This window comes from Osmia bicornis, chromosome 2, assembly GCF_907164935.1.
Source record: "Osmia bicornis bicornis chromosome 2, iOsmBic2.1, whole genome shotgun sequence".
NCBI lineage: Eukaryota > Metazoa > Arthropoda > Insecta > Hymenoptera > Megachilidae > Osmia > Osmia bicornis.
In genome coordinates, this window is record NC_060217.1 from 13235963 (window position 1) to 13261509 (window position 25547).

Below are 25547 nucleotides of genomic sequence, written 5' to 3' on the forward strand. Positions count from 1 at the left end.
GTTCTGTTATAGTAGGCCACGAGGTAGCAGCTCTGGTGTTCCTGCAGGTGTACCACGACCAGCTCGAACTCTCTCTTAGTTTCTGCTGGCGCTCCAGGCTTCTCGTTTTGCCGGAGTGCGCCGCTCCGTGACAATCGAGCTTCGAGATCGCCTCGAAAGCGATCCGTACAATGAACGATTATTCGCGGGGAATTGCGTGAAATATCAACGTGGCAAAATTCGTGTAAAATCGACAACAGATTCGTCCAAATTCCTTACCGATCTTGAATTGTATCAACGACATTGATATGGAAGAAAATTCATTTTTATCAGCAGGTCGCGAATCAACGACGTGATCGAATTGTAACAGTGTTTGGATCATTATAGATCGATGAACCGTTCGTCAATAACAGTTTCGAGGAGTCGAGCCTGAAGAAGCGGTGAACTCGACGATTGCCGATCGCCTGAGCGTTTAAAGTGCGCCGAGGCTTTTAGAAGGAGAAAGCAGGGGAAGTTGAAGAGTTCAGTCAACTGAGAAGAAAAAAAAAATACGACGCGTTCCTTTTATAATTACAATCTTTTGTATTCAATTTAGTTTTTCAAGACTTTGGATGTAAATAAAAAGAAACAAAGTTGATGCACGTGAAATTGCGTAAAATTCTAATCGATCTTTCTTTGGTTCTCAAATTTCGTTTCAAGAGATTCTTCGTTATTTTCTCTCGTTACTGCTCGATCAACGAAGCGATCAATGATGGAATGAAAGCGCATTGATCTTTGCGGGTATTCAAGTTTCTTCTCGCGAACACGTGCTCCATTTCATATCGGTTCGTGGATAATGGATTTTTAAGAAGAACTCATCTTCCCGGCTGGTTTACAAACGTGAAATGATCGGCAAACTTGTTTTGAGCCTTTGGATACTCGGATGCATCAGCCTCGACGGTACGTGTATCTCATGTTATTATTGTATTATTTTAACCCTTTGGCGATTGATGTCACTTTCTACTAACCGACTCATCTAGTCGAGCCAGGTGAGGTATTCGAATAAAATCATTTGCTGCGTTTCATTAGCGAATCAATCAAAAAACAATCCAATAATGGTGATAAGTAGATTCCATAGCGTTCGATTGACTTACTTTTTTTTATCCGTAATTAGAATTCCTCATTCTCTCAACGTACACTTCGCAAATTCCGTTCCATGAACCGTTAACGAATCTGGGACAATTATTTAATCATGTAATCCAACGCTGAGGTCATCAACGGCGACGTCTTCAATTTTAAGCGCTGTCCGTTCATTCGTGTCTCTTTTCACTCGATCCGTCGAACGGTACACGAAGAATTTCTCGTTTCAAATGATTTACACCCGATACCGTAGCTGAGATTAGTAACAAGAGTTGCTCCATGAATATTTTTATGGCTTTTCGCGCGGAGATTATTGAAACTTTATATTACCATAATTATATCGAATGATGAAAGTCTAGAAATTCTAGAGATACTCGTTTAATATTCTAGAAACACTCGAGTTCTTTTTATTTTTTCAACACGATATTTATATTTTAAATAAAAATTGTTTATTAATGAAAAATAGCAATCGACTCGTTAAAGAGGAAGAAAGCAACTGGATCCAGTTTCACGGTCACGGTCGAGATAAAAATTTATGCACATGTACGCGAACGGTTACGTTACAGCCATATTACTTCTTCAGGCTTGATTTTCTATCAAGCAAGAGCACGTTACTCAGCAATCAACTGCGCGTATCTTTTTTTATAAAGACAGTTCGTTGGAATGGTAAAACAGCAGAATTTTGGCAAAACAGCTTCCTTGTCGAAAGCGGCTAGAAGAGGCCACTTTCGCTACCATTTGCCAGTGTCGTGAACGAGGAAATTTATTTGCAAATTTCGTGCTCGAATCGCGTTGAATTTTCGAGACAATTTGCATGATGCGTATGTACACGGTGCGTGCATATGATATTAGTGCCGCGAACGAGTCGCTTTCACTGGCGGTGAAATAACCGCGGCGCGACATGTTCGCGGGTTGTCCGTGAAATTCATACCTAGACCGAGTTTTCATCTTCGTTGTGGCTGTGCTTTTACCGTGCGATCGGTTCTACCGATTACATCGTTAAATAACACGTAGCTGATCAGAAATCGGTTATTTTACTTCATTAAGAACTTATGCCACCATTAATATCAAGAAGTGAAACGTTCCTCACCGTTTCCACGTATTAAGAAAGAATTTTCACAATAGCGAGGAAAATCTCGTGTAACCGGTTGCCCGTAATTCTTCCGTTAATTGCTTTCCTTCATAATTAATTCCACACGTTTTCACGCAGAATCTACATTACATATGAAAACAATGAAAATGATCCGAGAGAACTTCTATTCTCGCAAACGCTTTCTTTTTCAACTATAGCCTACTTTCGAAATTCGTACAACAGACGCTTTTTACTTGTCTCGTATTTCGTACACGAAAAGTTCACGCCTGAAATATTCATCTAAAACACTGTTTGCTAAGTACGCAAACAAAAAATGAGTTATTAAGTCACGCCTTCGGCTTTTTAGCATGGATATTGGGTTCATCCACTGACTCACCACGGATCTGTCCTTTTTTCCCTCAGAATTTTGCGATTCATTCTCCTTTCTCCTTATACGTCACGTTTGTGAACGAGGATCCGGAAGACCGAACTGATCATCCGCTTCTATAGGAGAATTTCACCAGTGAACGTAAGATTGCTATGCTAATTAGTTCCTAATTCTAAGAATCAAAAGTAAAACCACGTCCTTGATGATACAGCAAAAGAGAAAATCATTCAGCGAGGAATATGTTCTTCCCACTTTCAATCTATCAACAATCTCATCTTTGTATCTAACGTTGATGACTTTTTTGACGAATCTTTGCAATCATTTCCGTCACCCTCCCACATCGAATAATCAGAAAGCTACAGATGGTCACAGTGGATGAATAGTAAAAGGTAACTGTGACCATCGGGGTGCAAAGTAATTTTGAAATACCGTTCCACCGAGCAGAAGCAACGGATTGTTTCCTTTTTCCGTTGTTGCACGTCGCGAACATAATTGTAACCCGTGGTTTCATTCTGTCGACGATTTCGTCGTGTCATCGCAGTCAACGGGCCGGAAATACGAGGTATCGCAACAACGGGCTACGAAAATAGGAAGGAACCAAGGTAGGAAAAGGAAAATGACACTCGATTCCGATTATAAAACGAATGAGAACGGAACGAGAGAAGTCAATGATGCGAGAGTAATTTTACGCGACGAGAAAATCGACGCCCGTCGCGTAAGCTTCTTTCAAGATCAATGACACAAGGAGATTAGAATTATGTAGCTTACGTGAAGACCGAAACGATTAAATAATTTTCTGTACAGGAAATCTTATGTGAACAAGCTAAAGTGAACTAGAACGAGATTCGCTCTAGAGCCTTTTCGGCCATTCCTTGAGATTTTGACCCACTAAACTCAATGGCCCAAGAATTTTTTCGATACCGTTTGGCCTAAATGCTATAGCCCCCTTCTCAAGATTTTCAATCTTAGATATGGGTTGGCTAATAATATAACATGGCAAATTGAAAATTTTAAAACATGGTTCATTTTGGAACAGTTGAAGAAGATAATACTAACTGTTAACTATTTAGATAAATGTGTAATTTTCGCGATTATTAATGAAGATATTTTTTTTCAATTGGTCAGCTGAACAATTAACAGCTTGCACACCTAGAGAGGTTGTTGGAAATACTAATATAACAAGAAGGACCACCCTTCAAGACACTTGTTACTACACTTCGTGTGATAATGCATCGTAATCGTTTTAATAGCTGTTCCGTGATGGTTGCGTGACTAACGATAAGTAAGGTAATCTTGATTAGGTTCCACCAGAAGAACGACGGAAGTTAATGCCAAAGTACGTGCAATTTACTTTGAACGTTCTTCCTGTAATTATTTTTCTTTCTGGTAGTTAGCTTTATTGTTAATAGGATTCTCCAAAATTCCCCAGTGTTATTAGAGGCATAAGGTATTAGCTATGCGTTAACATTCTTGATAATATCAACAAACCTACTTCTTTGCTGACATTATTAAGAATGACAACGCATCACTATGGAATTTGTTTGTACATCGATCTATCGACGTTTTCGAAAGGAAACACGATTACAGTAGTGATCGAACGTTTGCCAATCTTTCGATGTTGGTTAACATACTTTTCCAAGAAAGAGCAAGAGGTGATTGTGGGCGTGATTTCAAGCAACGGGGATAAATAAATAACAGTCGAATCGACTTGTTTATCGCGTAATACGTTCACGTGTACTTGGATGAGACACGTAGAGGCAGAGAATTTCTAGAGTCGAAGTTAGCGGGTACTTTCTCCGGCAAACCGAGTCCGTTTCCTTTTTTCCACTCTCCTCACGAATCGTCTTCGCCATCGAATGCCACTTTGAAATTGAACGGTGGCAATTATTCTTCGAATATACAAATTTAACGCCTATCAATTTAATTTTCAAACTAAAGGAGAATTCTTTGTTTTCATTGAATAGAGGCGAAGATACCTTATACAATTACACAGCTTTGTAAAGAATAAATGATACTTTCACTAATCTTTTTAAAACCTATCACTTCAGTAAACATCCTCAGAATTTAACGTATTCTTTTGAAATCGAACGCTATTTGTTTTGACAGAGAAGACCGTTATACGATCAGAGAAGTTACTCTGGAAAGCGTAATACTTAAAACCGCACCCTCTTCCAATTATCGCGTACAGCATCATTTGAAAATTTAATTTTCTCATCTTTTATTGCCGTTCACCGCCTTCGCAAACTTTCTCTCTGTTTATTATCGTTTCATTTTCCATCGTTAAACCTTGACTAATCCCAACGTATGCCTCGAATACCAATTCTTTCCGTGTCCATATTTCGACTACTTACTTTTACTTTCTAATATCATTCTAATGATCAATCTTATCCCTTTAGCTCTGTTGTCATCGGTCTCTTTTAAGAAGACAATTAATCGATAGAAGATTGTTGGATTCCACAACACGTACAGTGACGGATTTCCAAAGATAGAAAAAGAAACGCGAGAAAGATCGTAAACGAGTCTGTGGACATATCGAGTGGTACAAATTGCGAAAGAATGAGTCGCGGTCGTAGTTATCGTCGACTTCCTCCTTAATCGACTGCCTTCCGGTTAGAAATTCATCGCTCCTCGTGTCCGACCAGTGAGAGCCGTTCACGATCTCCCGACTTCTTCTGACCGTGGCCGTTCCAATTCATAGACGACTTTGCCTACCACTACTTCCTGCTTTCTTCCATTTAACCGCATAATTTCATTCAACAATTTACTCGAAACTTAGTCGAGAAACACATTATTCTTCGTAACATCGTCCGCATATTACGACCTCTAATTTCTTTCCACTCTATGAGCATGATCAATTTATTTGTACATTTACGAAAGATGTTCTACTTTGATTAATTTATTAAATTATCTAAGCATTTTGTGCACACTTCATTAGTGTCATTTATGATCTTCGATCTAATTTTATAATATCGGACACGTGTACATGAAATGTCCTAGGTGGCCCCGTTTTTTCACACCTTATCAACTTGTATCTCTGAATATGTCAGTGAAAACGGAGCATGAACATTTTGAAAAATTTCTAAAGCAATAATCTTGAAGCTGTGTCTACTGGAAATAGGACACGGCAAGAGAACAGATCCAGAATCGAGACCTTGAGACGAGATTTATTATATTCTCGTCAACGGTGAAACGAGAAAGGTGTAGTCGTAAAGGATCGGTAACTTTCATCGGTTACTATCGTCACGCGGTGTGTCCACTTTCTGCGTGAATCCTTTCAGATGCAAAGTCATTTTGCTCGCAGGAGAACACGTTTAGAAGAAATAGTGGCACAGTTTCCAGAAACTCGAGGTCACTGACCCCTGTTAACTGTTTCTTACTCAAATATCATCGATTCACTTTTCATCGCCTCGAAATCCGGGATTCTTGGACTGATGCTCTCTTAGCCTTTCGACCGAACCCGTTCAAAGGAAAATATCGAATGTAGAACCGTTATTCTCTTATTCCGACCTGGCACCGATAGTCTGTCGTCGGTGTCCCTGCGTCGTGTGACCTTAAAACAGAATTCTTCTGCTGGCCTCTGGCATTCACTATGGAAACCCGTTACGAAACTCTGATATGCCGTACAATGAGCCCGTGTGAATTTTAAATAATAGAACAAGAAATTTGTTGATTAGAAGCTTGACACCTCTAAAAAAATAAATTATTCCGGCAATTAAGTATAAGCGTTCTCACGATACTTTGCATACAATTTACATCCTTTCCCAGTGAAAAATCGTATTTTATTTTTTCGATATTTATATTGACGGTTCACCTACATTGTTGTTTTCAACAATCGTTGGCTCTGTGACCCACATCCAACTGGGCTTGTTATTGTTCAACGCGAGAAACTTCTTTTTTGTTACATTGTTGTCTGTGGTGTAACATTTATTGAAGAAATTCATCGAATTCGATTACGATCTGTAACGGAACCGGATGCGCGGTACAAGCACATAATGCAATCATTGCGTGTTTCGTTTTTATCATCTATTTCCTCTACTTTTCGATCCAGAGTTAGAGCACGTTATGCGTATTCGACGCTTTCATTGGCTCAAAAGCGATAGCAATTAGCGACATATGTAATCCAAAGATAATGAAATGCTACCTATAGGAAGATCTCGACTTGATTGAATCACTATTAAACGAAGAGTTAGATTGAACGATTATTAAATACGATTTAGCTAAAGCATTCGATTGCGACATTATTGGCGTACATAGGATAGCACGAATGCATACGCAGGTATTCCATTACGGTTAATGAAGGTGAAGCAATATTCTGAAGCGATTTCGAAAACTTCGATCGTGTCATCCAGGAATCATTGACAGAAAATCAATTGCCTGTACTATTATATCTCGCGTGTATCAGTTTTAATAAAATATTAAGACAATTTAACTTTTTATCGATTTTTCACTTACGACAGGATCCATATAACCAACCTGAATCTGATATTCTAGTATTTCGTAATCGTAACAAACATTTCCCGTGGATTACGCAATCTTGTCAATCCGATGGAGATACTTTTTACAGAACGCGCCTGCAAAAAGTAGAGCAAACGGTCCACGCGATACTTTTCTATAACGTTATATAATAATTTCGATCTACTGATAATTTCTCTAAAAGATATCGCTTGGATTTTTCTTCCACGTTTCCAGTATTCCAAGACAATAGACTATTATTTGGACATCTGTGCAGGATACACGGTTTCCAAGCTTCCTAACGATCCTCCTAGGTGTGTAATTGATGGATTTTGCAATGGCCGCGTTGCTTTACAGACTCGAAGATCCCTCTAATGCTAACAATCACGTTCACGCGTATCTTTCTAGCCATTCAACTCGTATTATTAAGCTGTTCAAACGAATAACAGTGGCTATTCTTCTACTCTTCGCAAGATCCTTTCGCAAGGTAATTGCAGAGAAGTAGAAAATTGTGGTTCTCATTGAGGAAACCAAGTGACGATTTACTTGGGTCACTTTGAAAGTTTTAAGAACCGAGATTGCGACAGAAGGTTACTCGGGAAGCTTTCAAGTCGCAAAGTGACATGCATCTTGTATCTTGATGCGATTATAATAGAATACAGTTTATTTGATTCATCAGTGACGTGGCATTTGCTAATTATCATTGACGAGGCGTAAAACGGTCAGGCTTGCTCGAAGGAACCTTGACCCAACACGAGCTAAATGTTTCATTTCTAATTTCTTGACATTGAATTTCCTTAAAAATGTCACCACAGCTAGTTAGCTGGTCGACCAGGTCTGATTCCAGGTTGACTGATTTCCCTTTTCCATGCCTCTCCCACAAGAGAACGATCTTTTTTGCGAGACTGTCTGTCGACAAACAGATAAACTCAAGGAACTCGAACCGCTCTCCGATCTAGCTGTCCATTAACGGACGATCCCTCAGGGTTCTGGTTTTCTTTTTCCGAATTTCTCCCAACGCAGACTGGGAAATGTCTGCGACTCGAGTTTACCTATCCGCTTGCAAATATTCCGCCTCCGCCGATCTCTAAGCGAGATAATTGACCTGCGATCGACGAATAAAAAGAATTTCTAGCAATTCTTGCGCTACTCCTCGACGACGGACTTTCTTTGGCCGATTTTCTTTGCTGTTTTACTTTTATCGGCTTCTACCCGCTCGGTCTTTGAAAAATCAAGCAATCCAAACGATAGCTCGTTGATTATCCTTCTAAGAATGACTTTCTAATCGAACGTCCCAAAGACAGACGGTGTTTCGAATACTCTTCTGGTTTACTGAGAACTCGAGGAACCGTTGCTCGTCTTCTCGATGTTCGTTCATCTGGATAACATGCGATCTTCGCATTGCGAATATTTTTCCGGTAGGAGATCTAGGTCGTAAGTTCAGGAGACGATCCGTAACTCGTCGACCTGCAATCTCGAAGCGACAGGTGTCCGCGGCTTCCCCTCATCTCGAGCTGGCGCATCAACATCGTCGAGCGAGCGACAATGTCACTCTAAACAAATATACACAAAGCATGTAGAACACGCTTTTCTTGTAAAGATCGATACCTTGAATTCTAGCTGAACTTTACGCGTCTCGTCCACAATTCTTCAGGGAAAATAATCGCATCTAATGCGGCGTGTCGTAAAAAGAAGGTGAACGAGCAGAATTACCGAGAATTACTAAGCATACGACACAATGTTTCACAATTTCAATGATATTCAGAGTTACCGATGACCTCCATGATACTAGACGACTTGGACTTCTCAAGTCCGTTTTACATCGTCAATTTTTTTTTCGAAAACTATTCAAAGTAGGACGTCACTTTCTGGCAATCGTAGTTCAGATAAATTTGCAGCGTTAGAAAGGTACCAATGACGGATCATTAGTGTCCGAAAGGATCAAAGGTTCTTCGATCGTTCGAACGATGTTCTACTAGAAGTTAATTACCATCTCCAAGCTCGACACATGTTCGACCGATCGATATCTATAAATCAAGTTAAACGTTGGGTACGTCTGCCTTTAGTTTTCTAATTCTTCAACCTAACGAGTCGCAAGATCGACTAACTTTCCCTTCTCACGACTATCGCATCGATCGATAAGATCGAACAGGTTCCGATCTCCTGCTATTCAAACGAGCCTCGTTAACGTTTCGATCATTGGCTTTCTGGTTCGCGAAACCTGGTGGTCCAAATTTTTCTTCTTTCCTTCATTACCACAGCACCGTGAGAAATGGACGAGCTTGTCGAGACTCGTCTCCGATGTCTTCCTGGGCCGTAAGGCCATCAGAAAAAATATAGCCTCGCGTTCCAGGAGATTGTTATTCAGGCGTTATGCTAATCATGGTGCAACGAGCCGAGGAAACCGTTGCAGAAGCTTCTGCGGGAATCTATCAGGCTGGTCTACGGTGCGTACAGTTACGGAGACACTGACACGTTTAGTTTAGGAGACTTTTGTTTTAAATTTATGTCCTGGCAATACACAGTTAGAGGAGACTTATGAATATTTATGACATCCATAAAGTAAACGGTGTGTTGGAAATTATTGGCGATATTTTGGTTGCAACATCTTGTTGACTACCTTCGGTAGAAATGACCATCCTTCGGAAGAAGATAATTAATTGAAAGGATTAGTAGAATGAAGAAACTGAAGGGGTTAAAACGTTCACTTTCGCAGGAGATCCGGCGGAGGCGCAAGAGTGGCCGACGCCACTCGACGAGTCCGCGGACGAAAAGAACGATGCAGTAATCTTTCGAGCGGTCGTCGAATCCATGAGAGAATGGTCGTTGCACAAGAAATTGCACCAAAGGATCAAGAGAGAGGTGTCGAAGGTATGCTACGAAGATGTCGGCTGTTTCGAGGACACGGGGCCCTTCAGCTACTTGGAAATGCTCCCATCCCCACCCAAAGAAGTCGGCACCAGGTGCTCTATTATTCTATACCAATTGTCTCTTATCTTTTTTTTTTTTTCAAAAGAATCTCGTCTAATAAAATGGTTCGTTGGTACCGTTACAGATTTCTTGTATACGGTAGCAGGAAAGCGAGATCAATTCCGATGGAAGTTCCCGCCGATGATATAAATGATAACGCGCATCGTGCCATAGATCCTGATCTACCTACCAAAGTGATTGTACACGGTTTTGGATCGAGCTGCGATCACGTATGGGTTTACGAGATGAGGTCCGCGCTAATGACGGTGCACGAGTGTAATATAGGTTCGAAAGCAGAAAACGCTTATTAATTACGGTTCGAAGAATTTTACCTTAATTTGGAGTTGTAATTTTCAGTGTGCGTCGATTGGGGCCCAGGAAGCGCGGTTCCTAACTACGTGAGAGCGGCGGCCAACACTCGTTTGGTCGGCAGACAATTAGCGAAACTAATTAGAAGTATGAACGTACCTTTGGAGAAGGTTCACCTGATTGGCTTTAGCCTGGGTGCTCACGTGGCTGGATTCGCTGGTGCCGAATTAGGAAACGTTTCCAGGATCACAGGTACTGGAACAAACAATACAATTGTCTATTAAAACATTTATAACTCTAAATACATTGCCATGATACACTTTCGTTCATCGGTGCAACTGCACCTAATTGTTTTATTCGCTCCCTGTTTTACTCGTGATGCAATCGGTGCACTCGAGTTGCATAACGTGTTACAGATACCTGCTGTGCGATGTCCTTCGAAACCCACACTCTGCTACAAGTAAAAGGGTAGATTTACTTTTCCAATTAAATGAAAAAGTTTCTTGCGAAACGAGTACTCGGGTTGAATTAATTAGGTTTCTTTTCAACATTCTCCTATGCTTGTCCACCTTGATTGAGCTTCGATTTACGAAATCGTAGAACTCGTTGCAGTGTATCAAGTAAATTGGGTCAGTTGCTGATTTAAGTACACACGTGCATCAATAAATTGCGTTGCATTTCTCAGCTTTTTATTCGCTTGAATGCAACAAGCAATTCATAATTATACTTCGATCGTTCTCTTGATCGGCGTTAGCTAGAAATTGTAGCAAGGCCTGTTGCTACACTGTGATTATATTTTCTTCATTTTTCACGCATCAGTAGCTACTCGTGTTGAAGTTGAACTCGGTGTTCACGGTTCGAGAAATTTTCCTTTCTGTTACGGTGCTTGAACGCGATGCAAAAACACCCGGCCCACGCGTTCGTTAATACACCCAAGTGTTAAATTGAAATATTATCATTGCAGGTTTGGATCCTGCGGGACCCCTGTTCGAATCCCAAGATCCAAGGGTTCGATTGGACAAAACGGATGCCAATTTCGTCGACGTGATTCATAGCAACGGCGAACAACTGTTGCTCGGTGGTCTGGGTTCCTGGCAACCAATGGGTGACGTAGATTTCTATCCCAACGGAGGAAGAATGCAAACAGGATGCTCCAATTTGTTCCTCGGCGCTGTATCGGACATCATCTGGTGTAAGTATATGCCAGCTGTCAATTAAATCAATTGACAAATGCGTGTATCCCGTATTCACCTTGTACCACAAACTTTGTCTTGTACAGAAAGCAAAAAAGAAAGTGTCTCAAGGTTTTCACAACACGAGTCATTAGAGTAAAGTCTTTCATGCTCTTCAGAGCACCTTCGCTCTTCTTATCACTGCTCGTTCACAAAAGCCAACTCTCAGAAGCTGTATAAATCAGATTAGAAAGTCTGCCACAATCGTGGCAATAGTATACTCGTTCGTTGTCCGGATAATGTTACCTTCTCCGCAACACGGATCGAATTCTTTATCCGAAAGAAAGCGGGTCAACAGTGTCCCCTTCGCGAGACGTCGTCCAAACTTGCCGTTGAATATTCATATAGAAACAATGCGAGTAGATTGAAAATTTGTCTGGTTAAAGCGAGCGCAGTGGAGGGCAGATCGTTGTGCAACCATCGGCGAGCGTACAAGCTCTTCACCGACTCGGTCAGCCCCAAGTGTCGTTTCCCGGCGTTTCCCTGCGAGCATGGATACGATGGTCTCTTACGAGGCGATTGTTTTCCCTGCGGAGGGAACGGTATGGGTAAACCGTGCGGGGACATGGGTTACTACAGCGACGAATCATCAGCCAGAGGTCAGCTGTACCTGGTGACCAGGGACGAAGAACCCTTCTGCGCTCATCAGTATCAGGTGAAGGTGTACAACAGTCGTCGCGAGAGACCCACTAGGAGTTACGGGAAATTGCAAGTGACTCTGGTCGGAGATGGAACTTTCAACGACAGCTTCGCAATGACGCGAAAGGACGAGGAGCTTCTGGTAGGATCGATTCTTCAGAAGATCGTTGTACCGCATCCTGCGATTTCGAGTATGGAGGCTATCGAGGTTAGTGTTGGGTCAGAGTTCATTTCACACGTTTATAGGCTGGTGTCTATCATTTTTATCTATTACAGATCAAGTACACAGCGTACAGCGGTTGGATCTCTTCGGGCTTGGTGTCTTGGAGCATCGACAAGGTGGCCATAATCGACAGTTTCGGCAAAACCCTATCCATCTGCAGGAAAGGTTTAACCTTGGAATCCGGCAAACCCGTCTACCTTCCTCTATTCCCCGGGGAATGCAATATACCCCTAGAATCCGACAACTCAACGTCCCCGGTACTGGGACGACTTCTGCAGGAGAAGCAAGGAGGCATCGGCCCGTTCACCAAAGAACAAAACTACGATCCGAAAGACAGCTTCTCTGTGGAAAGCTTCTCGAAAGACAGGACATCGTCGGTATCCTCCTCGAAAGGTTTAGGCCCCTTCACCAAGGAGCAAAATCTGCGGATAATCGAGCGAAAGGAAAGCTTCGAGGATATCGGTAGCCGTCGCAGTTCCACGAATCCTTGGAACATCGTCGACATATCAGCCGACGGAGACTCGAATTCTTTAGAAAACTCGGATGCCGAGAAAGGCAGAGGATTCTCCAGCTCCAACTTCTTCACCAAGCCTTCTTCCTCGGATCGTTCCATAGAATCGACCACAGAATTCCTGCCAGAGATCCGGGAACCAGTGCTGCAGGTGAACAAGAAGGAGACTGGAAGGTCCTTGAAGTTCCCCGAGATAACGGAGCCAATCCTGAGGCCGCGTTCCGCCAGACAGAACAGCAGGAACGAAGTTCACGTTCGGGATAAACAGGACGAGATACAAGAGACCTCCTCCACCACCAGATCGTTCACGGTTCAATTTCTGCCAGAGAGGCTGGCTGGGATCCTGGCGCAAGCCGAGAGGTACGCCAGGCAAACTCTTCTTCCTTTAATCTCCCAGTACACTCCTAGTTTTATGACTGGAACACGCTACGAGGAGCCCAAGTACTTTCCACCCTTGGGTGAGATCACTTCGGAGGACTATCAGGATAAAGCGACTGTGAACGAGGACGAAGACGAAGCTGATGAATCCAACGAGACAGCCAAGAGCGAACATTCTTCGGAAAATGTTTCAGAGGAAGTATCTGCGATTGTTGAGGAAGTTTATCGGGACAATGGTGGATCAAACTCGTCGCGAGGTGAACCGAACAACGAATGGGTACCTATAGAACCTTCCGTTACTGTTTCTTCTAGGAAGGATTACAATGTCTCTAGGTCCTTGAGTTGGGAACACGAGAGGTACAACTGGTCCACGCAGTCAGAGCCAGAAAGCAATGATTTCGATACCAGAATCGACGATTGGGTGCCCATCACGATTAAGAACGAAGTTAGAACTTCTCAATCATCGAACAATGCTTCGAACGAAGTTCCAACAGGTGTCAAGGATATGGAAATTAATGTTCAAGGAGAATCTGTGACAACTGAAGATTCTAAAAACGAATCTAACGATTCAGGGAAAGACGAGAGGAAGTTTATACCTTTGGTTGACCCGGAGGAGGAAGAATCAACCACGACAACCTCGAACGATGTCTCAGAAACTCGTTCGAGCACCTATTCTCATATCCAGAAGATTCCAAGACCGACTGGGACGAGAAACAATCAATCGAGTGGGAATTTAACGAGGAGGAGTATGGTCTTTCCTTACGCCTATGAGAAAAAGAAGGATCCTAGGACTAGGTACATACCTTTGATTCCTGAAGAGGACTTGGGAAGGTCTCGTTGGTCCTTTGATAGGGAACGATGAACTTAAACTATTTTCTTAACGTAGAACTCGTCGTGCGATCGTGATTGTAAATGTTTCTACGTGGTCTGTCGCCAAAATGATGAGATTAAGTTCTGGAAGTTAGATACTGACTGTCGATCATTCTTCACTTTTACTTTCGTAATAAAGATTTTTAAACAATCTTGTAAGTTTTGAAGACAGACCATCGTCGAATTTGTTGTTGCAAACGTTGATTAATTTTATGCCAGTGCAGTATGTGCAGTTGTTCAGGATCATCTGTAACATTGATGAGAAAAAAATGAACGGCTTTAACGAAGAAAGCTTTAATAATGTTTGGTAAAAATTGGAGCCTTAACTTTATTTTTGTATATAGGAATTTTTTTACAATATATATATATAGCTTCGCTGAAATCTGTTATCTTTCACATTCGTTACCGTTATTAATTCTTAGTTATTAAAATTGTTATTATCATTATCATCATCATCGTCATCTGTAATAGTTCCCCATCGCGTTTTATTTATGCCGAACGGACGATCATAAAAGTGAAATCCCACTTTTTTTTTTCTTTCTTTCTTTGTTTCTTTGTATATAATGACCCAATGATTCTCGAAGAATCGAAATAGTATTATAACTTCTTCTTCGTTAATTAATGTATGTACAGCTAGTGTCCAGGTGAGCCACAATTAATCGTGGATCAGAAGGACAAGATAGTCAAAAATGTATGGAAGAGACGATTTTAAATGGACTTCTATCGTGTATCTATAATATACCTGTTGTTTTTACTTAAAATAAATAACCCTCTTTTTAAGAAGAAAAATGCGCCTTACAAGTCCGATTTTACGTACCTTTTTTTTTGTTCTTTTTTTTTCTTTTTTAAATCACTTGCATTCTGTCATTCTCTCATTCACTCTCGTTCTGTGCCTTTCTGTCCTATCTCTCTCTCTCTCTCTTTCTGTTGACGATCATCTCTCACGAGCAACAAATTTACTTCAGGATATGCCCACTCCTGATATGTTCGCGTCTATTAAAAATAACTTGATTCGCAGTCCTCGCTTCAACGTTTCTTCAGGTACCGATTGACGCGTCGAAACAGAACGCATCGTTCCACGTTGGGTCGACTCGATGCAAAAGTATAAAAGACAATTTTCGTTTCGATGGTCCAAAAAAAAAAAAAATTGATTACACATCTTCGAAATTTCCTCTCCTTTCCACTCTTCGACTGCTTGGATACTGAAAATAAACAGGTACCCTCCAATTTATAGTCGAAATATAGAAAAATTTGATAGTCGAAATATACCTGTTGTCCAGTAAAAATTAGGATTCTTGCATTGATTCGACAGGACGAAAGAAAAATCTTGGTTTCTGGTCGACGGTGTATTCCGTTAGGCAAGGAAGAAGGGACTGCGAATGTAATGAAAAACTTACTACTTACATACATATTTAACAAACACGCAGTCTTATCAAGTAGAACCCGTGAACGAACTCTGACAAGTAAAAAGGTATAGTAGTAGCCTATTATATTATAATATACTCTAGTAGAAATTTGGTTCGACTTGTCCCGCAACCAGGGCGACGAAACGATTGACGCTTGAAACGCAAACTAATAATAGTTACCCATTATTTCTTGCCACGTGATTTACTACACATACACAGTATCAGTCCACAAACAAGAAACATTCAAAAGGAAACATTTTTTAAATATAGCATCAGGTCTGAGATAATATAAACTAATTTGATTGTGTTAATTTAAGGTCGTAAGTAGAGACCTTTACCGATGTACCCATGACCTAAGAACTAAAATAAATCATTCAAGTTTAGGAAGACTATTCGAATACATTCTGTCAATCGTCTCACAAAGATACTGTATTTGTGTAACACGGCATAACTAAAAAGCAGTACGTACTGCTTGCCACATCGAGTTTGTTTCTCTATTCGTGTTCCAAGCTCGGAATAAACAAATTCAAATTACACAATGTATTTCATCAGACATGATTCTAACAAAGAACCATCCGTACATTTGTACCGTGTTTTTTAAACGCGCTTCGAAGAGACACAAACTCGAGGAAGCAGTCAATAAACATACGCTATTCCCACTCATTCAGACATTCGCTCGTTCTATAGATAATCATGTACATTTTGAGTTCCGTTTGCCTTCTCTATTGAACGTTACAAACAACGTGTGCGAAACGTTCGTTTCATCTGAGCTCGCAATCGTTTTGTATTCTCCAACGACCATGGTTATCTTCCTATTTCTCACGCTTTGTTCACTTTCCTTGGAACACTTAAGTTATTAGCGCTACGACATACAAAAGATAAGGCCGCCACGATAATACACTGACTAGATCAGTTTCATTTGCTCTCTCTCTCTCTCTCTCTTTCTCTCTCTTTTTCTTCCACCCGGTTTTCTCTTTTCTTCTCGAAAAATTCTGGACCATCGTCCATCAGTTTCTATATCAACAAAAATATTCAGGACACGGTATCTCTCTGGTCAACAAAATATACTATGTGTCTCCATTCGTATCCTGAGCACTAATCTACGACACGCGTGACCACGTCACGCGCTGGGGAAGTATCCTTCGACCGGAAGTGTAATTAAAAACCTCGTATAAGCACAGCATAGGCCCTGATTAATTCTCTATAATATACGCAGGGTGCTATCAAATTCGTGGTACAAGGAAGAAAAATGATGCGCCGTCAATTTTCACGCGCCCTGCATACATTTCGCGAACGTACACAAATGAAGACGGCAATGTCGTTTCGAGCATAACGTACAATTGTAGGATGTCGATCTCATCGAGAACCTAACGATCCAGTCTTTCCAACGATACGATTTTAAAACATATTCTTAAAACCGTGAAAAACTTTTAACACGTTCCCTGCCACACCGAATTCTCAATCATTCGCACGCTCCACATTGTAGATAGTAATTTTTGCTTATTATATATATCTTACAATATTCATAAGATTGCAAAAATTATTCTTATTAACGTACATACTACGGAAAGCGGCAATATTTGTTTTAAACTGACAGATGATTAGGGGCAGAAAACGTATCAATCGAAATAATTTATTACTTTTCATTTTGTCCTCGAAAATTTCATGATAAAAAAAAAAAGGCGCCGTTTTCTCTCGCATCTGTGTCTCCGTTTCGACGTGCTTGTCTCTAGTACAAGAGTAACGCGTCTAAGGACGAACTAATTAAAGGGAGACGGATTTAAGGGTGCAACGTACTAAAAAACCGTATTTCTCGACGTGGCTGAATTCGTATCTCGATGTGTATCGTCGTCACGATGATCGGTAAAATGTCGGTTGACATGGATAAGGACGGAGGTGGCTAACTAGGAACTGCGAGGCACTGCAAAAGGTAAGAACACGAGCAACGTTTCTCTACTGGCATTCGTTTGCCGCAGTCTCACGAAATTAAACGTGTTTTATTGCTTCTGTCTACCCTTCTGAAATTTTCCATCTTTCTCCTTTAACCCTTTCTCTACGGCGAAGCTGATTAAAAAGTGTTATCATTTGTCTGTTTGGAAGAAGCAATCGATGGCATTGAAAATTTGATTGATTGGTAAAAAGGTGGCCATAGGGCTATCACTATAGTAAGCTTTGATGCATAACAAACTATTACTATAGCAGCCTTTCGTACAACGCGATGATCTCTACGAATGGACACTATACGTAGCAATAGTTTCCACAGACTATCACTATAGTAGCCATTCGTTCAATGCGATATTCTCTACGAATGGTCACTAAAGTGCTTTTCGTACGTCGAATTCATCGAGAAATTCTACAAAATACTACTGCAATGGCTTTTTGTATCGAAAGGGTTAAACCAGGGAAAAATATCCTGTTCGCGAAATACTATTAACGTACCTGGCGTTATCTATAACGAAAGGATCTTGTACAATTTATCGGGGCTTCCCGTCGCATCGGGTACATGGTTTTTAAATACGGTGCAGCAACGTAGCGTCGAAAGGACGAACGATCGTCGCGCGTAAAAAGAACTTCCGTCACGCTGACAGCTTCAACGAGCATAGTGTCCTATTGGATCAATAATGTATGTAGATTATCAAAAAACATCACAGTCGGGTTACTAGATTTTAGAGAAGCGTCTGCTGAATTCGTACTCGGTTATACTTCCACTGAACCTTGCTTCTCTTCAAGTTCGACGAAAGTATAGTCGTTATTCGATTACTTTCAGTCCTTCTTTAACACGCGACTGAATCGTTCGACGCGATTTTCCTCTGCAACTGAATAGATATTTTTCATATTCACTTTTTCTCCTTCATGGAACGACTTGAAGCGGTTCTTTCCGTAGGCGCCTCCGAGCGAACCATAAACACAGAGTGTTTCGAAGTTGAACAATCAAATTTCACCGTTGTATTTGATTAAAAATTTGAAAAAAAAGAGAAGAGTTCCATAATATTTCGAATTATTTGAAATTCTTCCTTTGTTGAACCTATATTTATACCCTCGAAGTTTGATCGTTCAATTTTCGAACAGCCTGTATATCATCAAGAAAATAAAAAAAAAAAAAAAAACTCTAAAGGAACGACTTCTACGACGCCCAAGTGACGGTGTATCACTTTTTGTCGAACAGGGGTAATTTGCTCCTGACGGCACCCTCGCAAACGACTAATCTCTGCGCGGCCGAGATGCTGCACAAAGGAACCGAACCCTCTAAGCTTGCTTTCAACAAGGTTAACCTAGCGGAACCGACATCGTGATCGGCGAATCGCAAGCTGCCGGCTTGCTTCCTCTCGAAATACTCGACGATCTTAGAAATGGTTTTACTGGAAGACCCGATCCCGCCTAACCTGTCCTCCCAACAGGAGTCACCGCCACCCAAACTAGCTATGTCCTCGGACGAGTCAGTGTATATGGAGCTAGTTCTGTGATCGTCCAACAGAAATAGACTACTCGCTGCTGAACTGCTGAGAGTCGAGGTGTGTCGACGATTAGGAGGCTCGGGGCTGAGATCCTCTCCGACGCAGCTCCAGAAGCCTGACTCGCAGCTACCACGCCTTCTGGGCTCCCAACCATCGCGGAACAGCGGATGAGTAAATAAACTGGCTGCGCCTACTTTCGTAGCCACCTGGAAATCGATCAAAAAATACCACCAGTATCATTTCTGCTAACTAGTCCAACACTTTACTCGTGTCGTGTATCGGTTAAACCTTCGAAAGAAAATAATTTTAACTGAAAAATAAGTGTTAGCCTTACGTGAAGGAATTTGTGTGAATCAGTGTAAATCAGCCTCGTTCAAAGAAACAACTCTAAACCTCCTCTCGATGTCTATCGCTCTCTTTCTCCCACAAAAGTTGCATAAAAAGCTTTTCTCTCGTACCTTTCTCTCCCACTTCTTCCTGGCAGTCGGACTGCTCGGCTCGGAGCTCGGCTTCTTCCTGTCCAAGATCTTCGCGATACTGTCGTTCTGGGCAGGTTTGAACTTGGCGATAGCATCGGTAACACTCGGTCTGACGTCTTCCAACGACGGTAGCTCCAAGCAGCTGGAGAACAAGTCACCGAGGATCTTCTTGACGCCACCCAACGCGTGGAACGGATTCATCGTCATTGGCCTGTAATGCGGGTCCCTTCTGCTCGCCAATTCCGCTACCCTCCTAGCGGAATGACATCTCGCCTTGTCCGATGGAGTCGCGTTATCGCAACCTCTCGCATCCGCCGATTGACTCCTCAGACGAGCAGTCTTGCGTTTCATGGAACGTCCCTCCCGGGTGATCTCATCCATGCTCGACATCAGGGTCGGGTCCACGGATTGACGTTTACAGATATTGCTCTTCGATTCATCCTCGTAATTGCTGATCATGTTGTCCAGACTGGTGGTGATCTCTGAGAAGGTTGGCCTCGATTTCGGCTCGTACTGAAACAAAAGGAATCCCTTTTCTTAGCCTCTCCTTGATAATTTATAATCAACCGAAATCTGGAGTAAAAATGCGTAATCGGCGGAATCTGCGGTAAATTTCTATCCTTACTCACCGTGCAACAATTGAAGGCGAGTTGGAGGAAGGCTGGCGGTGGATCAGCTGCCGCGCAGATCTCTGCCACGGCCAGGTAATCGAGGCCAAAGTTATCTGACCGTGGCAGAACGTCCGGATCGGCCGGCACGCGGCCGATCAGCTCGCAGACCACGATGCCGAACGAGAAAACGTCCGACCTGTGATCGTACCATTGACCCTTCAAGCATTCAGGCGACATCCAATACGGACTGCCCACCGTGCTCAGCCTGTATCCCGAACTGGGATCCGGAATCTTAGCTGCCAGTCCAAAATCACCCACCACCGCGGTCATCTCGGACGTATTCTCATCTTTCTTGATCAGTACGTTCTTCGAGGTGAGATCGCGATGGAACAGGCCACGGCTGTGGAGATAGGCCATCCCCCGTGATACATCCCTCGCTAATTTCATCCTGATCAAGTGCGGAAGAGGCGTGTGCCTCGCCATGATCAACTGTTCCAAACTACCACCGTTTATGTACTCCGTTAGGGCATGCAGCTGGCCCTCGTGCACGCACACGCCCATAAACCTGGAAGCAAAGAATCGAGGATCGTTTGCTTGTGTCTTCATCAACAGACAGAACTTACGTAGCAACATAATCGTTTCCCCGCGGTATAATTATTAACGTCGTCGTTATTATTCTAATTACTGCGTGAGATGTTCCTTTTTCTTCTCTCCGCTATTCCCAAGACCTTTTTGCGAAACAAATTGCACCGCATAATTGAGGAAAGAGTTGAAGAATTCCCTTTAAAGGTATTCTTCTTGAAAATCGGTCTTGGTAATTGTTCCAACTGAATTTTCGGGGAACGAGACTTCATCGAGTGCTGCCACCTTCGTTCGTACTTCCATAAGGAAGCAAAGACCAGAGAAGAAGGTGAAACTTTTCTGCTCGACGAGGTTTAATTGCCAAGCAAGTCGCGAACGATTCTCTTTGCCAATCAACGCACGAACCAATGAGTTGTTTCTGTCGTTACTCATCTTTTCCTCTAAAGGTCGTAACTGGCGATGGGCATTCAATACCCTGTCTTTTAAAAGTTTATACCTCGCCTAACTACTAATTTCTTTCTACCACAATTCCGAATGGAAACTTTTAGATTTTATTAGTTGGAAAAAAATTCTCAGAATGTTACGAGCTGTATCGAATTAATCGCACCAACGAGCGGAAGTGAATAATCCCAAGACCTTAATGTCTTCGCCGATGAATTGCCGGCCAATTTACCCTTATCGCTGGTTATCGTAATATCCTTGATACGAGAATGAAAATTTTACAACACCGTTTACAGCATCGTGAGACCATCTACGCGACTCGATTCGCATGATCGCGTTGCACCCGCTTGTATTCTTATCAGGATTCGTTCCTGCAGATAAGAAACAAAAGAATTTTCACATTGACAAACAATATCTTTGGTATTCTCGGTGTATCAATCAGTCCCATTCATTGATCTCTACCGAAAGGAAGTAGATACACCTGGCATGGTCTATTGTTCCAACAATTACGAAATTCATCGGTCACAATTGGCTTTATTCCACAGGCATAACAGATGACGATATCCTGTTTCTTTTTCTTCGGACCATCTGACTCATTCGATCGCGAAAGAGACGCGTCCCGAGTGTCCGCGGTTTTCGCAGCCTTCAACGAGAGAAATGCCAGAAATAAGATCCGCTGGCCACGCGGGATAAACACACACAGCCGAATCTGGGCCAAGCCGTTTATATCGTTGGAATGCGTTGTCGCTGCGGATGCAGCAGCAGGCAGCATCGGTGTCTAGCTACCGTGGATCGTCGCGACGCTGCACGTTGCCATTATGTCATAACTCGTAACGTTGCAAACCGCGATACGACTTTTGGCATTAGCTCGACGAGCAACCGGTTGCGACAACCGAGAATACCGTAAGCGAAGAGCAAGAAACCGCTCTAGTAGATCATCCCTAGCAACATCTTGCTATGACTTCTCAAACTTCTCTCTCCTCGAATACTCCAAATTTCAACATCAACAATCGATTTCCAATGCTTGCAGCTGAAAGTTAATGAAATAATCGACATTTTCTATCGTATCCTTGGGAAAAGGGGTTCGTTTATTAAACCATCCAATCGACTCTGTCCACCTATCACCGATACGAAAGCCAATATATTCGAAAATACCTGCTGCCTACATGCATTTATTCGCGGATGAATTCGATCCGGTCGACAGAAGACAATAAAAAAAAAACTTTCAGCCCTAGATTGCTTCCACTCGCTTCCATCTCTCGATGTATTATTGAGCCAGTTTCTATTTTCATCCACGATCCCTGTGACAACGACTGTTCTGCTTTTAAATGAAAAGTCGACGACACAAGAACGATCCACACACGTGACTGAAAGCACGCTCGATGGACCGTTTCGAGGTTCGATTTAATTAGAATTAGATTGGTAGATTCGAGGCTGGAGACGAAGAAATCGCGGTACGTACGCTATTATAAGTTATTGTTTCTCGGATTTCACCTGTGTCAAAATTGATCGCGCCTCAAGGTAGTGGCAATAAAATTACAGGCTTGGAATTCGTCTTAAACTCACCTCAATATGTTCGGATGGCTGAGCTTGTTCATCAATTGAACCTCCTTCAACATGTTCGGCCTGTTCGCAGGCAGCTGGTTCATCTTCAGGACCATCACCTGACTCGTCACTTTATGTGTAACCTAGAAAATAGAAACACCAGATGTTGAAACGACAATTTTCCACGCTGTTCAGCCGCGAACCGCTACATATTCGATTCCCGCAATTTCTACGATTATTGGACCAATGCCCTCGAGTTATCATACGACATATTAATGAAACATTGATGTACTAGTTATTTTTATTAGACCTCAATTTTCAAAATTATATAGCGCAAATGCTACTTTGCGATCCTGTTAGACTTTCTAAGCAAATACAAATTGATAGATCCTATCCATTTCATCTATAAGTGGTAAATAAAAGTAAAAAAGGAACACATCTCTGATGTCCTCTGAAACATACTTATTCTGAAACGACCTAGAATATCCTTATTGTAAAAATCAGTTTAGAAAGTCGGATGTCCGAGTGGAAGAAGAAACCGACTGGAGTACAACGTTGAAATTGTCTAGCAAAAAGATCAGCCTTTTCGTCCAGGCATAATCAAGTTGAATTAATGATTGTTCGAAAGCTCGAACGAGCGTTTTCAGATGAGACTTTCTCGCGTTACTATCGCTACCAAGCGTTTCTACATCGGGAAGCTTATCTGAATGCAAATTACAGCGTAATTAAGTGTTCCCGTGAATGATGACGCGAGACATCATCCTGTTTGGTTGTTTCGATCGTACGACGATATCTGAACGTTTCACGTTTTCACAGCTCGAAAGACGCGTGAGAGAACAAGCCTCGATTCTCACGAAACAGGAACGTATTAATTCGCGACACAATCGCGTACGCGAACGTCCTTTCAGACTCCCCGGGTGCATACCTATTCCAACGAACCCTTTCAAACCGCCGAGCGCTTTCGAAACAGGAACTCGACGATATTTCAGCTTGTCTAATTTTAATTATAGGACGCGTTATGCCGCTCTGCTTTTCTCGTTCGTCCTGGATCGGGCCAGTTCTCGCGAGAATCCTAAATGTTTCGGTAACGGTACGAGCTTCACGCCGTTGCAGATGCAACGAGCGTGTTCTACGAGTTACGGAAGCGCACGGTCGGCCGAGAATTCGTAAAAGTGCGAGACGATGGGACGCGACCGTACCGTTACGCGAGCAACTCGCTGAAAATTAAAAATGAAAACCACCGTACTCGAAACGATTCGTTACGGATAACATCGTCGATTGAATTTTTTTATTTGCTGTAAAAAAACATAATCTGTGGTATATTTCAGAATTCAACATTCTAATAATTAGTAGGTAAGATATGCAGAGTTTGATCTTCGTTAATGACGCTCCTAGCGTTGTTGAAAATTTCTTCATAGAAACTTTTACTTTCATGTTCTTTCACTCTTTTCATTATCTATCCGGCACGCACACTCTCGTCGGGATCGTTTTATTGCCTCGTGTGAATCGAACGGTTCGTATCCGTGAATAACCGAATAAATGAATAAATTCATGAGCGAGCCTCTAAATTAACTGCGAACATTCGATGTATCGTTCATAACACGCTCAAGATAAACAGGCATTTCCTTGTTAAGACTCGGACGTGCCTTTTATTCGAAATCGCAGAGGGTGTCTCGTTAAGGGTAGAATCTTAACTTTCATTTAGCAAGATGGAAAAGTAGGGAGAAATTCGAACAAGGGAAAAGGAAGACGTGGGTTGTAGCGAGGTGGAAATTCCACGGGTTAAAAAGTCGAGAATATCCAAAGGGAATTTGGCCAGGATTCCTTGGCAGTGGCTGGCTTAGTTGGAGCTTGGCCAAGCGATGACGAATACGCGTCGGAGTCGACGGGTAAACAGAGCGCTTGCAAATCGAGCGTTTCGTGAAAAAAAAAATAAAAAAGAAGGAAAGGAGAAAGTGATGCTAACTCGATCAGCAGTTCTCGTTTGTCGTCGTAAAAAAATGGGACTGTTGCACTTTGAACGAATCCATCGAACGCGTTCCACCCCCTATCCCCTTTCTTTTAATCCATTTAATGGAGAGTACTAGGGTTGTTTTCCCAATGACCACTTCCGACTGCGATGAAACTCTGATACGAAATAAAACTCGGAAAAATACTTGACCCGTATTTTTTAATTGGCAATCGTCTATATCGAAGGACCCATTTCCGACTGTGAGTAGATATTAAAATATTGCAAAATTCTACAACGTTGGAATCTTATGTGAAATAAATTATAGAGAAATCGAAATAATTTGCTTAGAACATTTACAAAAAGCAGTCTTTAATGCCTATTATCCTAGTTAGAAAACTCGTGTCGAATCAATTCTCAAGGTACGTTACGAAATCAAAACGTCTTTTTTTAGTTCCAGTTGCTTGCGAATACATTTTGCACAATTCGCAGGTAGTTCACGTGTTACCGGTACGAATACGAAATGTAGCTTGAACTGGTTAAAAATCCTCGAAAAGGAAGTGGTTTATAGCGGAAGCAAATTAATATCCACGTTTCTCAATTTTAGTGCAAGTTTTATGCTTCTACTTCTCCTTCTCCTTATTCCCTTCACCGTTTCTGTCACACTCTACTGATTACACGTTACTGTTTTAATTCGTGAATATATTACAACACGACGTCGGATAAGCCAAGCGCCAGTTTACGTAGTCCACGCCAACGGCTTTTTCGAACACGTCAAGCCTTGTTAAATCTATTTTCAGTAGCAGAAACTGAAAATTGAAATGAATCGGTTCTACTCTAAAAGAGTCGTACAACACATTGAGAAAATACCGTAAAATCTTTTTATACATTTCAGAATGAAAATTTAGACGAAACTGGGCCAAGCGAAGATACCTGGC

General features: G+C 41.9%; 2 protein-coding genes across 3 annotated transcripts in view; one reads left to right on the plus strand and one right to left on the minus strand.

Moving 5' to 3' along the window:
• On the plus strand, nucleotides 1-18666 carry LOC114877165. Its single transcript, XM_029189393.2, has 7 exons — nucleotides 1-918; nucleotides 9727-9973; nucleotides 10066-10265; nucleotides 10338-10541; nucleotides 11254-11481; nucleotides 11908-12368; nucleotides 12437-18666. Exons 1-7 carry the CDS (start codon nucleotides 864-866, stop codon nucleotides 14132-14134), a joined length of 3093 nt encoding a protein of 1030 aa, XP_029045226.1. The 5' UTR covers nucleotides 1-863; the 3' UTR covers nucleotides 14135-18666.
• Nucleotides 14446-25547, minus strand: part of LOC114877164 (dual specificity protein kinase splB) — a 24448-nt gene continuing 13346 nt past the window's right edge. Inside the window, exons 3-7 of one of the 2 annotated variants that reach the window (XR_003789512.2) lie at nucleotides 22683-22804; nucleotides 20112-20658; nucleotides 19462-19995; nucleotides 15412-19209; nucleotides 14446-15344 (exon numbers count right to left, since the gene is read on the minus strand). Coding sequence is in view for 1 of the 2 variants with exons in the window: in XM_029189391.2 (XP_029045224.2) it covers nucleotides 18697-19209; nucleotides 19462-19995; nucleotides 20112-20658; nucleotides 22683-22804 (1716 nt within the window). In the remaining variant the exon portion in view is untranslated. Of the gene's footprint in view, nucleotides 19210-19461; nucleotides 19996-20111; nucleotides 20659-22682; nucleotides 22805-25547 lie in introns of both variants that reach the window. The other variant, XM_029189391.2, reaches the window with a different exon arrangement.